At 33.3% G+C, this 15,592-nt stretch overlaps 1 protein-coding gene across 1 annotated transcript; it reads left to right on the plus strand.

Moving 5' to 3' along the window:
- Positions 1-1,735: 1,735 nt before the first annotated feature.
- On the plus strand, positions 1,736-15,224 carry LOC119611292 (pancreatic lipase-related protein 2). The gene is made up of 8 exons (XM_037966826.1): positions 1,736-2,580; positions 4,497-4,651; positions 4,718-5,194; positions 5,296-5,544; positions 9,437-9,444; positions 13,781-13,798; positions 14,017-14,043; positions 15,120-15,224. Exons 1-8 carry the CDS (start codon positions 2,378-2,380, stop codon positions 15,222-15,224), a joined length of 1,242 nt encoding a protein of 413 aa, XP_037822754.1. The 5' UTR covers positions 1,736-2,377.
- Positions 15,225-15,592: the final 368 nt, after the last annotated feature.

Raw genomic sequence — 15,592 nt, forward strand, 5'->3', positions numbered from 1 at the left:
TAATGACCAATTTGAAGACTGGACTATAGACTAGATTATATACAAAGTAGAGACAAAACTAGACTATTACGAGAATATAGAATAAGACTTTAGTCTGGACTATTGACTAGACTATAGACTAGACTATAGACTAGACTGTAGACTAGACTATAACAAGACTATAGACTAACTATAGACTAGACTATAGACTAGAATATAGACTAGACTATAGACTAGACTATAGACTAGACTATAGACTAGACTATAGACTAGACTATAGACTAGAGTATAGACTAGACTATAGACTAACTATAGACTAGACTATAGACTAGACTATAGACTAGACTATAGACTAGACTATAGACTAGACTATAGACTAGACATAGACTAGACTATAGACTTGACTATAGACTAGACTATAGACTAGACTATAGACTAGACTATAGACTAGACTATAGACTAGACTATAGACTTAGACTATAGACTAGACTATAGACTAGACTATAGACTAGACCTATAGACTAACTAAGACTATAGACTAGACTATAGACTAGAACTATAGACTAGACTATAGACTAGACTATAGACTAGACTATAGACTAGACTATAGACTAGACTATAGAATAGACTATAGACTAGACTATAGACTAGACTATAGACTAGACTATAGACTAGACTATAGACTAGACTATAGACTAGACTATAGACTAGACTATAGACTAGACTATAGAATAGACTATAGACTAGACTATAGACTAGACTATAGACTAGGACTATAGACTAGACTATAGACTAGACTATAGACTAGACTATAGACTAGACTATAGACTAGACTATAGACTAGACTATAGACTAGACTATAGACTAGACTATAGACTAGACTATAGACTAGACTATAGACTAGACTATAGACTAGACTATAGACTAGACTATAGACTAGACTATAGACTAGACTATAGACTAGACTATAGACTAGACTATAGACTAGACTATAGACTAGACTATAGACTAGACTATAGACTAGACTATAGACTAGACTATAGACTAGACTATAGACTAGACTATAGACTAGACTATAGACTAGACTATAGACTAGACTATAGACTAGACTATAGACTAGACTATAGACTAGACTATAGACTAGACTATAGACTAGACTATAGACTAGACTATAGACTAGACTATAGACTAGACTATAGACTAGACTATAGACTAGACTATAGACTAGACTATAGACTAGACTATAGACTAGACTATGGACTAGACTATAGACTAGACTATAGACTAGACTATAGACTAGACTATAGACTAGACTATAGACTAGACTATAGACTAGACTATAGACTAGACTATAGACTAGACTATAGACTAGACTATAGACTAGACTATAGACTAGACTATAGTATACATACTTAGATTAGGTTATATACCGGACTATTTTTGGGATTTTGGATATTTTTGGACCATTGTTCAAATAAAGATTATAATTTATATTAGACTATAGGTCACACTATATACATTTAAACTTTGAACCTGATACTTTAATTCATTTGATTATACACATAGAGTTAAGTGCAAAGAAAAAATATTAAAAATTGCCTGCGTACTTATAGTGTTATCGTTATTCGACCAACATCTAAAATTTAACGAAAACTATTTTCTAATGTTTTATTTATTTTCTTTAAAGAAACTAAAGAACAAACATTTCATATATTTGATGTTTAACCAAAGTTGATGTTAGTAGTTTAGAGTCGTTGGCAATGTTAAGATCTATCCCAAAAAATAATAAAAAAAACACACACACAAAATACACAACAAATAAAGCAACACACATTACAAAAGTTCCTCAATCGAAAGATACAAATTGATCAAATTTACAACAACAACCAAAATAAACAACAATAAATAAAAGTGTTTTAATTGAAATTTAAGAAAGAAAAAACTATAGTGACTACCGTTTGAAAGATGCTTAAAATTCTGATAAAGTTTAAATATTATAACAACTGTTACAACAACACCTTTATTAAAGGTAAAGACTACGATAAAGACGAAAGTGAAGAAGACAACTGTCAGCATCTCTATCAGTTGTGGTAGCAGCAGCAGCAGAATTTACATGCCACCGGGCATCAACGTTACACAGCAAGAAAGTAAATTTTTGGAAATTTAACAGACATCTCACACTCACTTGTATGCATGAGTGTGTATGGGGTGATTGTTGAATTTGGCTTGAAGATCTCGTTTTAAGACTTTTATTGGAATATTTGGTTGAAGCCATAGTCTAAAGTTTAAAGAGAGTTAATTCGGTGTAAGATTCGGTTAAGATTAAACGTGTGTGTATGAGTTGGAGCTTTTAAAACAAACTAAAATTCGCCTTAACAACAAACAAATACAGAGAAAAATGCATATCATGCATTCGCGTTTTATTAGCATCGCGGCTTTTATTTTAATAATTTTAATACTTCAACCAAAATTCAACAAAGCCATCGGTCATAAGTGGCATGCGATGAAGAGTACATTTCGCTATTTGCAAGAGACCATGTTAAGAACAAGTCTCAATCGTGCTCAACTTAATTACGGCATTATCTTCGAATGTCGTACAACGTAAGTGTTGGGGTGCGTGCGCCTGCGATAATTTTGCTTTCCGAAAGAGATCTTGAGTTTGAATAACGTTAAAAGAAGAGAAATACTAACAGTGTTGTTGTGTTAGAAAGTGCGTAAAGTTGTATTTTTTTATGATTGGTTTTGTTTCTGTATGCAAATTACATTCGTAAATACATTATTAAATGTATGCTAATTTAAATTAATTTTTATTAATATATGCCTTCAGTTGACTGCAAAAATATTTAAAATATTTGTGTGAAAGAAGAAATGTGTCCAGTTAATAATAATTTAATTCAAGTTTAACAAACAACGAAGGAAGATTAAAACGAAATAAAAGAAAGAAAAAGATCAACTGATTAAGACAGAAAAAACTATTTAAAATTACATTTAGCCTAAAATAATTTTAATGATTCAGTGAAATTTTAATATAATTCCACAAACACAAGTAATAAATAACACTGTACATCAAGATAATAATAATTTCTTAACGAAGTTTTGAATTAAGTTTTCCCTTAGTTCTATATGAAATCGAAATTCAATGTTAAGTTCTTCATATATACCTAAACGAAATATACATGTATACATTACAATATCCCGAGAAACGGACTTTTTTGTTTAGAATTTAGGAAAGGGACACTCTTATCCCGAAAAGAATTGCTCCGAAATTTGATGTATGTAGCGTTTTGAATTCCTTTAAAAAATGGACTGACGGCCTTCGGCCGGTTGCAGGGATTTAAAACTCTGGGGTATTTCGGATACCAGCTTTGCTAAATTAGGCTTTTTTTGATAAATGGACTCTTTGAAATCCATGGACTTTATGTCATTATGCCCATAGACATTGTGACACTTTTGAAATTGTCATAATGTCCATGGACTCAATTTACTGTGTCATAGTGTCCATGGACATTGTGACACGTCACTAGTTTCAGAGGCATATTATTTTCTCTTTGAAATTTGTTTTCTATTTATAATGCAAAGTACATTAATGCTCATCGTTTGAATAGAATTCTTACAAAAAAGTGGTCTACGGGACTCCCTAATACTAATACTTATAACTGATCCGACCATATTGGAGTAGTACGGGATGACAATGACTAACAGCATGCAGAGGAGAATGTTTTTAAATAAAACAATTTTTTTTTTTTTAATTTTGAAAGAATCGGCTGATTCATTTACAGATCTCCTGAATCAGAGATTCCGATGAAAATTAAAAGCATATTGCTTAGGATGTGCCGATCATAACACCCAAAAATATGTTTAGTCAAAACTGTTACTATTTCACCTTACCTGGTCATACTTTGACCACTCAATATTCTTTACCTTACATAAATTCTATACCTTACAGTCTTTACACAAGCATACTCATCCGGCGGACGAACGGATATTTGTTCTAAAATATTTTTCGTTTGATCAATTTATAGCAAACACTTCTGATCACCACAGAATATTTTGAAAAAAATGTTTCTTCTTAATTCGCCTCCTCCTGGCCATAACTTGCCTTCAACTAACATTACAAGGTCTAACCTAAGTCCAAGAATATATACATATTTATACATATATACCTTATGGGGTCTGCGGCCGATATTTCTATGTTTATTTGTATAAAAGTTATAAGAGAGATTTGTTTTCTTAAAAAAATTTGATTTTGTCGAACAGATAGACGGACGGACAACAACGTTTTAAATTCTGATAAAGATATATAGTATATGTACTTTTGTGGGTCCACGACTAATATTCTAAAAATAAAGTCAAATCTGCTAGTTCAATCCTATAATTTGCGGATCAAAGGCTTATAATTAGTAATTAATTCATAAATAAGTTTTATTTTAATCGAAAGCCTGTCAAACTCAAGATCTTTATTCCAGAGACCTCAAATATTTTACAAGTTATTGATCTCATATCAAAATTACCTATAGCTCTAATGTAAGAATAGGAGAAGAAGCTCACTTTAGCTTGCAATTGGGAGACCTAAAAGGTTTTCGTAAGTTGGACAGCAATAAAAGATTGGCTCTATTTTTGCATGGCTGGAATGATGAGGGCAGTAAAGGCTGGGTGCAGGAAATGTTAAGAAGTAAGTACTAAAAAGTAAATAAAACTACAAATATTAATTACTTTTTATGTGTAATTTTATACCCAGCTTGGACCCATTTTGATCCGGAGTGCAGCGTTTGTGTTGTCGATTGGGGTAATTTGTCACAGAATGATTATAAGACTGCTTCCATGTCTATATTTGATGTCGGCCTAACGGTGGCAGGTATTGTGGAAGCCTTAGAACAATTAAGCTCAAATAAGTTTAGCCGTAAGAATGTAACTATAGCTGGCTATAGTTTAGGAGCACATGCAGCTGGTTTTGCAGGTACTGCTCTCAATGGTGAAGTTGAACAAATTATAGGTTTAGATCCAGCAGGACCACTATTCACCATGCCCTCGGTGGTGTCTCCGGAATATAGACTGGATCAAAGTGATGCACAATTTGTACAGATTCTACACACCTCGGCCGGGACATTAGGTTCGGGTGTTAAAGCCGGTCATGCTGATTTCTATCCTAATGGCGGCAAAGCACCACAGCGTAACTGTCGTCTCTTTATGAATCTACAGGATGTACAAAATACCAGTAAGTTTGTGTGTTAATTTGTATTTACGCCTCCAGGTTTGCTTAATTGTAAAAGTCATAATTGAATATTTTATGTTCGTTTTTGGTTATTGGTCCTATAGATCCCATTGCCTGCAGCCATTCGACGGCAGCTGTGTTTTTCAAACAGTCCATGGATCCCACTTATGCCTTTATGGGCTACCATTGTGATAGCTATAAGAATTATGCCCGTGGTCTCTGCTGGAACAATCGACGTGGACGTTTTGGCATTCATTCACAACGTGCGAGTTATGGTAATTTTTACTTCGATACGGAGCCCAATAAACCTTATGTAAAGCAGACAACAAGACGGCGTTGGAGACCTCCACAACGTTGGAACAGTCGTTATGGCTAATGACATTACATAGTAGTAGTTACTGTTTTTATGTACAAATATATTTTCTTTTCGACATGACTGTCTTTTTTTCCTTTATGATTTTTCAAAGTAATAAATGCCTTATGGATATTAAAGGATCAGAAATATTACTTGTTGTTGTTGTTGTTCGAAATACATGCGTGTTGTCGTAGGTGTACACGTGTTTGAACAGCGAACAACCATGCAAAGTAATCCCCAACATTGTAATAGTATTTTAATTTGAAAATTTCATTTAAAATTCACTTTGGCTGGTTGCTTGGTTGCCTGCCTGGTTTTCCAAATAAACGCATAATTCCATTCGTCTGGTATTGTTGCATGCATGAACATGCATTTATGCGTAAAATGTAAAAATGAACACGGTATAGTTGTGTGTTTTGGCTTTAGACTACCTACATCTACAATTCTTGTTAACCCAGCAAACATTTTTCAAATTTAAACTACTAGATTGCTGTGTCAGCTGTTACCCTAATTAATGTTTTTAATTTGATCATTAGAATGATACTTCCACGATAAAAATGTTTGCTTGATTACTGCCCTATAATATGTTTTCTGGGTGATTTGTAAATATGCATGTTTTATTTATTTAATGTGATGATTAATGATTTACAACATATTTCTGTTTTTTTTTTTTTTTTTTTTTTTTGCAAGGATCACTGTCCTTAAATATGTTTGCTGGGTGTTCATACATACATGTAAATATCGGCAAATCTGTGTTCGTGCGAGTGCGTGTGTTTATGTATTTAATGTGGTGAGTCTCCACATTTACAACGATTTTCTGTTACTTTTTTTTTTCTTTCGTATAAACATTTGTTACATCAATAATGTCGTAATTATGTTTCAAATATTTAACATTTCTTGTTTTTGCTGCGTACATTTTTGCATTTACTGTCTATTTACCGCTGTCGGTACGGATGTGGTTGACGTTTTTTGGTTGTATTTTGTGGCAGAAATTTTTCACTCTGTTAATAAGTTTACAAAGGCTGACACACACACACACACTCTCACACAAATCCACAAATATCCAGGGAGCATGTTTAATTTAAATTGTTTGTGCAAATAGTGGAGAGATTATTGATGGGGTAAATACATTTAGTTTTTGATTTTAACGAGTGTGTTAATTGGTAGAGTGAGATCTGATATATTGGGTGGTGAGATATTATCTAAGATTTTTTACTAAGGTTTTCCGCTTATAGTGTCTGAACATACACAAGCGACATCTAGAAAAGTGATAAAAGATTTTCGCCATTTTCTCGCCTATGACGTTATTAAAACTTTAAGATTTTTCGCATTTCTATACCCTACACCACTGTATTGGGGAGGGCTTTATGTTTGTAACACCCAAAAATAGTTTGTAACACCCAAAAATAGTGGTCCTTTCTGAATCTATTTACCTATGTCCTTCCAACTGTCTGTCTGTCCGTCTCTGTGTCAATGTAAATCTTGTGCGCGTACTACAGCTCGCAATTTTCAAGATAATTTGATGAAATTTGAAATATACTCTTATTTTTACCAAAGCATATTGAAAATATTTAAAATCGGTACACAACTTTGCCTAACCCGATGCAACCGTACCGTACCTTGAAAAAATGACTTGATAATCAAAATTCAGTTATAAACACTAATATAACGATGAAATTCTGCATAAATAACTTTAATGTAATATTGGTTCTATATAGTATACCAATCGGCTTAGAATCATCTTCTGAGTCGATATAGCTAGGTCCGTCCATCTGTTTGTTTGTCCGTCCTTGTAACCTTGTAATCTAATTACAGATCTAAATTTTGATGTTAATTCAATGAAATTTGTTACGTGATCTTTTATTGTACCAGGAACGAATCCAATTGAACATTGTTAAAATCGGTCCATTGTTTCACCTACAAAATGCCTTTTAGAAAATGATTTAAATATCCACAATTCGCTTGAAAACACTAATATTGAGATGAAATTTAGCATTAATACTTCTGTAAACGTAAATCTCCCACTTCTTCTAATACATAGGATCCGGAATTTTGTTCATATATGTGTTATTTATGGAAAAAGTTGGCTGATTTTTTAATAAAAACCTTCTCGAAAGCATGTCTGATGAAATAATTATAAGTTTGGATCCTGAAGGTATCTGGGGTAAAAAATTTGATTTTAACAAATATACAGACGGACAGACAGATGGAGGTTCATTGACTCCGCTATATTTAAGGATCCAGATACTATATACAATCTTAAAATTACAAACGAAATGAAAAACTTATCACATTTTATATGTATATACCTAGAACTGGTGTAGGGTATCATAAGGCCAGCCAAGACCATCTAGCTTACTTAATATTTTTAAACTTTAGCATTTAAATTATCTCTCTTAGAACAATTTTGTTGCAAAAAAAAACATTACCTTTTTAATTAATAAACATTTTGCATAATAAATAATCAAAATGAAAAAACACCAAGTGACCCTTCAAAAACACATAGAAAATTCTACTTGAACTTAATGCATACAAAAATATATATGCAACATGTCTAGACAAAAACACAAAATTATGTATAACAACCAACAAAAAAAAAAATAATAACATCCAACACTTTAACACTCCTTGAATTGTTGCACTGCCCCCAAAACATGGGGCAGGTGAACAACAAGACACTAAAAGTATTTAATGTTCAACAGTATTTTTTTTGAAGTATAGCTAGTGCTAAGCTACAATAAACTATTATAAATTATAAAGTTCATAATTAAAATGTATTAAATTCAATTTACTACAAGACTTAAAGTAAAATACAGAACGATTCTAGGTTGCAAGGAAATAGCTAGCAGAAAAAAATGTATACAACAATATAAATATTAAAAGTAAAGAAGTTTTAGCAGGGAAATATACATACACATACATGTAAGTACGTATGTGTGTGTGTGTTTGCAACAGCAAATTGTGGCAACAAACTATGTACAGGAAACAACTTGATAGTTAAGATTCAATAACAACAATAGCAGTACCAACAACAAAATTATCTAACGTTTGCATCATAAAACTTATCAAAAATAAAAAAATATACTAATAAACTATACACAACTAAACAGCAACATAATCTCATACATAGATATATACTAACACAGATTTGTACTGTTTGTGCTCTTACTGCTTTACCTCGATTGCAGGAAAGAAACTTTCACAGATACAATTTAACACTTAAAGAGTTGTTATGAAATTACAAAAATTTATAAAATACAAGAAGAAAAATTTACAATACTTACTATTACACTTACTTAGCTACTTTTACTCTATAGCAACAAATAATTTTATTGCCAGCAGTTTTAGTGAGTTGAATATAACTTTGAATTAAAAGCAGCAACTATAAAACAGCAAAAAACAAACGTACATATGTATGTATATTCCAGGAGCGGTCAATTTATAAAGATACACAAACTAAATAGCAAATATTGTAGTAAAAGAATTTACCTATGTATAATATAATAACTCAGGTTTTTACTACAATTTTATATAATACAAAATCCAACAAAAAGTTTTGCTAATATTTTTACAACATTTCACTTTACACCCTCTTGGGATGTAATTGAGAAAGAGTGTGTTTTCTGAGGTGGTTTGTTTATAAAGTGGGGCCTTTGGATTTAACCTTATTTCATACTTAATTCAAAAATTTTGTATTAGACAAAGAAAAATAACAACTCGACCTATTTTCTTTACTATTTTATTCCCTTTTTTATTGTTTATAAGTCACATGAAGATTTTCTCAACATTTTACAATTTGATTAACAAAATTGAAAAGTTTAAAACTGGCGTTTGAAGGGTTTCCTATTTATAACTATATCCCAAATACAATTATTTTTAAATTATATTAGAGTCACAAGTATACAGACAAAACAAGTAAGAATTTATAGTCGAGCATAAACGACCATATGATATCTTACACCAGTGATTATGTTACAAGTATTGATTACTTTTTATACCCTACACCACTTTTGTGGAGAGGTTATATTGGGTTTGTGCTGATGTTTATAATTGGTCCTATACCCACCTTAAAGTATACCAATCAGCTTAGAATCATTTTCTGAGTCGATTTAGCTATGTCCGTCCGATCGTCCATGTAAACCTTGTAATCAAACTACAGGTCGCAATTTTGAAGATAATTGAATGAAATTTGGTACATGATCTTCTATTGTCCCAGGAACGAATGGTTAAGATCGGTCCATTATTACACCTAGCCCCCATACAACTGAACCCCTGAATAGGGCTTGTAAACCTTGTAATAAAACTACAGGTTGCAATTTTTAAGATACTTCAATGAAATTTGGCACATGATCTTCTATTGTACCGGAGACGAAGCCTATTGAAAATGGTTAAAATCGGTCCATTATCTCACCTAGCCCCCATACAACTGAACCCCCGGATAGGGTTTCTAAACTTTGTAATCAAACTACAGGTCGCAATTTTGAAGATAAATCAATGAAATTTTGGCACATGATCTTCTATGGTACCAGAGACGAAGCTTATTGAAAATGATAAACATCGGTTCATTATCTCACCTAGCCCCCATACAACTGAACCCGACGAATAGGGCTTTTAAGTTCATAATTATGTTTAATATACTCGTTTAATAATAAAGTATTTAATTTCATTTTTATCTTAATTCAGAAACATTTTAACAATTTGTTCAAAAAAAAGCAATTTTCCAAAAGAGGAGTTATATGGGGACAGGGGGTTAATATGGCCCTATCCTTATAAATTTTGGTAGAGGGATTTATGTCTACATTAGTTATTTATGCAGAATATCATCGTAATATCAGTGTTTATTAGTGAATTTTGACCATCAAGTCATTTTCTGAAGGGGACTGTCTATGAGGGATAGGGTCAAATCAGGCCCGATTATTACGAAAATCAGCAGTATCATTAAGACTTACATAAAACTAAGTTTTGCCGATTTTTAAAGTAATACAAGAATATTTAACATATTTATCAAAAGCCCTATTCGGGGCGTACGGTTGTATGGGGGCTATACGAAATAATGGATCGGTTTTAACCAATAGGCTTCGTCCTTGGATCAAAAGAAGAGTTTGTGCCAAATTTCATCAAATTAGCTTGAAAATTGCGACCTGTAGAGTGCACACAAGGTTTACATGGCCACACAGACGGACGGACTGTCGGATAGACGGACATAGCTAAATCGACTCAGAAAGTGATTCTTAGCCGATTGGTATACTTTAAGGTGTAGGACCAATATTTTTGGGTGTTACAAACATCAATACAAACACATAATACCCTCCCCACTATAGTGGTTTAGGCTATAATGACTAACAGATGAAAATGTGAAAAATCGGTGGGTGATACGACCTTTTTATTGCCATATTAGGAATCAGCACACCAAATAACACTGGGATTAGAGAAAATTATATAAATAGTTTTTCATCATTGGTCTGTATAATTTTCCATATTTTTTTTTTCATAAATGTTTACCTTGGCAAAGAGTTTATTAAAAGGCCTTTCAATTGTATACCCCCAATTCGACCTAACCCGCTAACGTTGGTTATTAAAAACTAATAAACTTTATAACATAAAAACCGGGAGGGGAAAATAACTAGTACTCAAGCAACTTAAAGAACATGTTTAAAAACTCAAGTTGTTTGTTCGTTATATCTTTATGTACGATAACGGTAAGTGCAGTTATTACAACAACTACGTAAGTAAACTTTTTAACAATATAGCTACAGCAACATGAACCAATAACTACCCTTAAAATTCGGGGTAACAGTCCCAAAGTGGGAATATGGTTTATTGCCGGGAGAAGTTTATTTAAATGCAGAACAAAGACTTTAAGTTCCAATTTCTCTAGATAACTTAAATGATTAACTTTTCGCTAGATTTCATGGAGAATGGAAATTTTAAATTTTGAAATATTTATAAATTATACCAGAAAGCGTTAGGATATATTCCAAAATTACAAGACTATGGACTAGGCTATTAAGTAGTCTAAGTAGTAAGGCCTTAGGGTAAAATTACACTTTTAAAAACTACTGGGCTTAACAAATATTTTCATTTCATTTTCCGAATGTACAATGTTTGTAAATGTATGAATAGTTTCATACTTTCATACAACAGTATAACACTTAAGTTATGTTTTTCTCATTTTTTGTTTTGAAAATGTGAAAATTAAATTTAAGTTTTTTCCGGTTGTTGTATTTTTTTCACAATTTTTCAACATTGGAAAACCCACTTGAAAATCTACTAAAAACCGCCAACTAAAGAACGAAAAAAGAAAAACACTTAACGCGTTTACTATGATTGTGTGCGCTAGAGTATCTGTGTATTTGCGAAAGTGCGAATGTATTTTGAGATCCGTTATATGCATGTGAATTTTGTTTTATTTCATTTTTATTGTAGAACTTAGTTTTGTTTAGAGAAGTGTAAATTTATTTAGTTGTGTGGTTACCTGAAGTTTTTTAATTCAGTATACACGTGTTTGTTTTTCTTCACTTTTTGCTGTAATTTTTTTTTTTTTCATTTTCTATTGTTCTTCCTTTTATTTAGTGGCAGCTTAATATCTATGTATTCATATCTATGTATGTTTGTATCTGTGTGTTAAAATATTGTTGGGATAGTGTTGATTTTTGCAAGTCAACGACTTGTTTTCTATTTGTATTTTTTTTTCTCGTCCAATTTACAATGAATTTGTACGTTATTTTTTTACTTAACTTTAGCTTGTTACCTTTACATATTCTAGTATTCATTGCTTTCTTAAAGTTATGAAAAACAATGTCGAATTTGTTTTTATTTTATTTTTGTAGAATTTTTTTTGTTAAAATAATAAATTGTGTTTTGTTTTGGGGTTTTTCTAGAAAAGTTTAATGGTCAATTATATGAATAAACACGAAACAAATGATTTTTTGTGTAATTGAACTACATTGATCTTTGGAAGAAACAGTTTTTTACAAGTAAAAAAATTAACAACCCCACCAAGTATCCGAAGAATATTTTATAAGATTCTTTTACAATTTTTAAAACATACCACAAAAACATACAAAAAAAATTTATAAAAATTTAAAATAAATAATCTTCTGTCCGCTGCAAACCTTACCTTAACAAAAACATACGGCCTACTTTGCTTAAAACTGCATAAGACACAACAGCATTTGATTAATTATAAAGATGGCCCTTTAATTGTGACACCCTGAAGATATGCTACATATCAACTTTGTTTAAACAAAACAAATTTATTTTAAATATAAGTAGGTACTTTCAGTTGGCTAAAATTACCTCATACAAAAACTCGTAGTAGCAAAAATTATATATAAAAAAATATGTATGCAATTTTAATATCAACGTCAAGCCACCAACACAATGGTGAACCACAAATTAATGTAACAACTTCTTGTGCAACAAGCACTATCGCTAACACCTGCAACACAATAGAATTTCAACTCAACACACACAAGTAGCAGCAGTCATCATTATCAAAGTGGCAACAATAAGAAACTTTGGAGAATGTTGCTAATGCGAAAATGACTTGCATCAAAATGTCTATACAGCTGCAGAATGAGGAAAAAGAAAATAAATGAACAGAGTAACAAAAAGGAAAATAATGAAATTTGCAAGGGAGACAAGAACTAAGATGGGTGGAAGAAAACACTGCTTTTTGCTTTCTTTTTTTTACAAACACTATAAACCAAATGGTCTCGAGCAGTGGTTGTCACAAAGAGAACATAATGAAGTCAAAGCATACATTTCTTTTAAGAAATTTTGAAACATTATGTATTACTTGGTGACCCTTGTATAGGATATCGTTTTCTATCGACCCCTGTTAGCTATTGAAACGTACCATTGTTATACATACCAACACTACCATAGCCATACTCCAGCATTCACTTAATGATTTAGTGAAAAACCAACACACACATATATTTCTGTGGGAAACTATTCAAAATGCTTAAACAGAAAAATAAATAAAATATGGTAAGAAACATATTTATGAAATACTAAATTCTTCTTTCCTTCCTTCTTGTAAACTGACGGCCGAGGAAAGAAAAGGACAAGCGAAAAAGCAGAAGGACAGCAGGGGACGAGAGGACGGGAGGACAAACGAGAAGGCAGGGGGAGGGGAGGAAAGGGAAGGCAAGGAGGGCAAGAGAGCGAGCGAGCGAGCGAGCGAGCGAGCGAGCGAGAGAGCGAGGAGCGAGCGAGCGAGCGAGCGAGCGAGCGAGCGAGAGCGAGCGAGCGAGCGACCGAGCGAGCGAGCGAGCGAGCGAGCGAGCGAGCGAGCGAGCGAGCGAGCGAGCGAGCGAGCGAGCGAGCGAGCGAGCGAGCGAGCGAGAGCGAGCGAGCGAGCGAGCGAGCGAGCGAGGAGCGAGCGAGCGAGCGAGCGAGCGAGCGAGCGAGCGAGCGAGCGAGCGAGCGAGCGAGCGAGCGAGCGAGCGAGCGAGCGAGCGAGCGAGAGAGAGAGCGAGCGAGCGAGCGAGCGAGCAGCGAGCGAGCGAGCGAGAGAGCGAGCGAGCGGGCGAGCGAGCGAGCGAGCGAGCAGCGAGCGAGCGAGCGAGCGAGCGAGCGAGCAGCGAGCGAGCGAGCGAGCGAGCGAGCGAGCGAGCGAGCGAGCGAGCAGCGAGCGAGCGAGAGAGCGAGCGAGCGAGCGAGAGCGAGAGCGAGCTATCGAGCGAGCGAGCGAGATCGAGCGAGCGAGCGAGCGAGCGATCGAGCGAGCGAGCGAGCGAGCGAGCGATCGAGCGATCATCGATCTAGCGATCTATCTATCTAGCTATCTATCTATCTATCTATATCTAGCGATCTATCTATCTAGCTATCTATCTATCTATCTATCTATCATCATCTATCTATCTATCTATCTATCTATCTATCTATCTATCTATCTATATATGTATGCCTATATATCTGCATTTCAATATAGACCTGTTTGTTGTACTGGGCTGTTGCTATTTTCAGAATTCCCTTACGAAACCTTACTTCTTACTGCGGGAACGGAAACATTTTAACATTTTACAACAACACTATCTCCCTTTACATCATGACTTCCGCTTTACAATTTAAATGTTTCTTCTACTACTTTTTTTAAAACGCCCTCTGGCTAAATTAAAAAACGAACTGAAAATACTTAAACACCAGAAGGAGAGTGTTAGAGTTTCTTCACTCGTTCTTACATTTTCTACTTCCTTCCCTGGAAGTGGGCTAGAAAATTTACTTAGGTGTTTTATGTGTACTTAAACGCTATTGCTGTGGTCCACCGAATAGTCGGCCAGGCGAACTGAAAAAATTAAGACAAAAAGCAATGGGTGGGAGACAAAAACTACAAGTAAAAAGAGATGTAAAAAAAGCTGGGCATAAGTGCAAGTGAGCATTAAAGATGAAATATGCTTAGGTAGGACCTTACATTTACAAAGTGTAATTTATTAAAATTGTGCCAAGAAATGTTTTTCTTTACTTGTCAGTTGCAAGACAGTAGTAAATTTTACTTTTATTATTTTCTAGTTAACTTTTTAAAACAAGATTGATATTTAAAATTTAAATATTTTTTTTTTTTAGAATTCATTTTATTCTGGTAATGCAACAATTTATTCAAACGATTTGAAGGGCACGTGTACTTATAAAAGGACTATTTATGCTTATGTCATTTATAATTGTAAATAGTAAATGTAAACAAAGAAAAACAAATTGACATACATGCGTCGATTACATTAACCACAAATCTAGCTAAGTAGATAACAAAGAGTTTATTTAAACAACTAGTTTGTGAGTCAGTCAACCACTGAAGCTGTCGATAAACGGTACAAGAATTATATTTTTTTTTAAATTTTCTTAATTAAAATATATATATTTTAATTGTCGCCAAATTTCTTAAAATGTCCAAGAAACTTCTCACATTATTGCTGGTCACATTTTTAATACTTCTATTCCAAAAGTTAGAATGTTACGAAGTAAAGCTAAACTGTGAAAATCTTGATCACAATTATAATTGTGTTGACATAGCTCCTAGAGATAATATTTCAGAGAAAAAA

This window comes from Lucilia sericata, unplaced genomic scaffold (assembly GCF_015586225.1).
Source record: "Lucilia sericata isolate MDLA Ls3-8-SP2 unplaced genomic scaffold, ASM1558622v1 Contig001416F_arrow, whole genome shotgun sequence".
NCBI lineage: Eukaryota > Metazoa > Arthropoda > Insecta > Diptera > Calliphoridae > Lucilia > Lucilia sericata.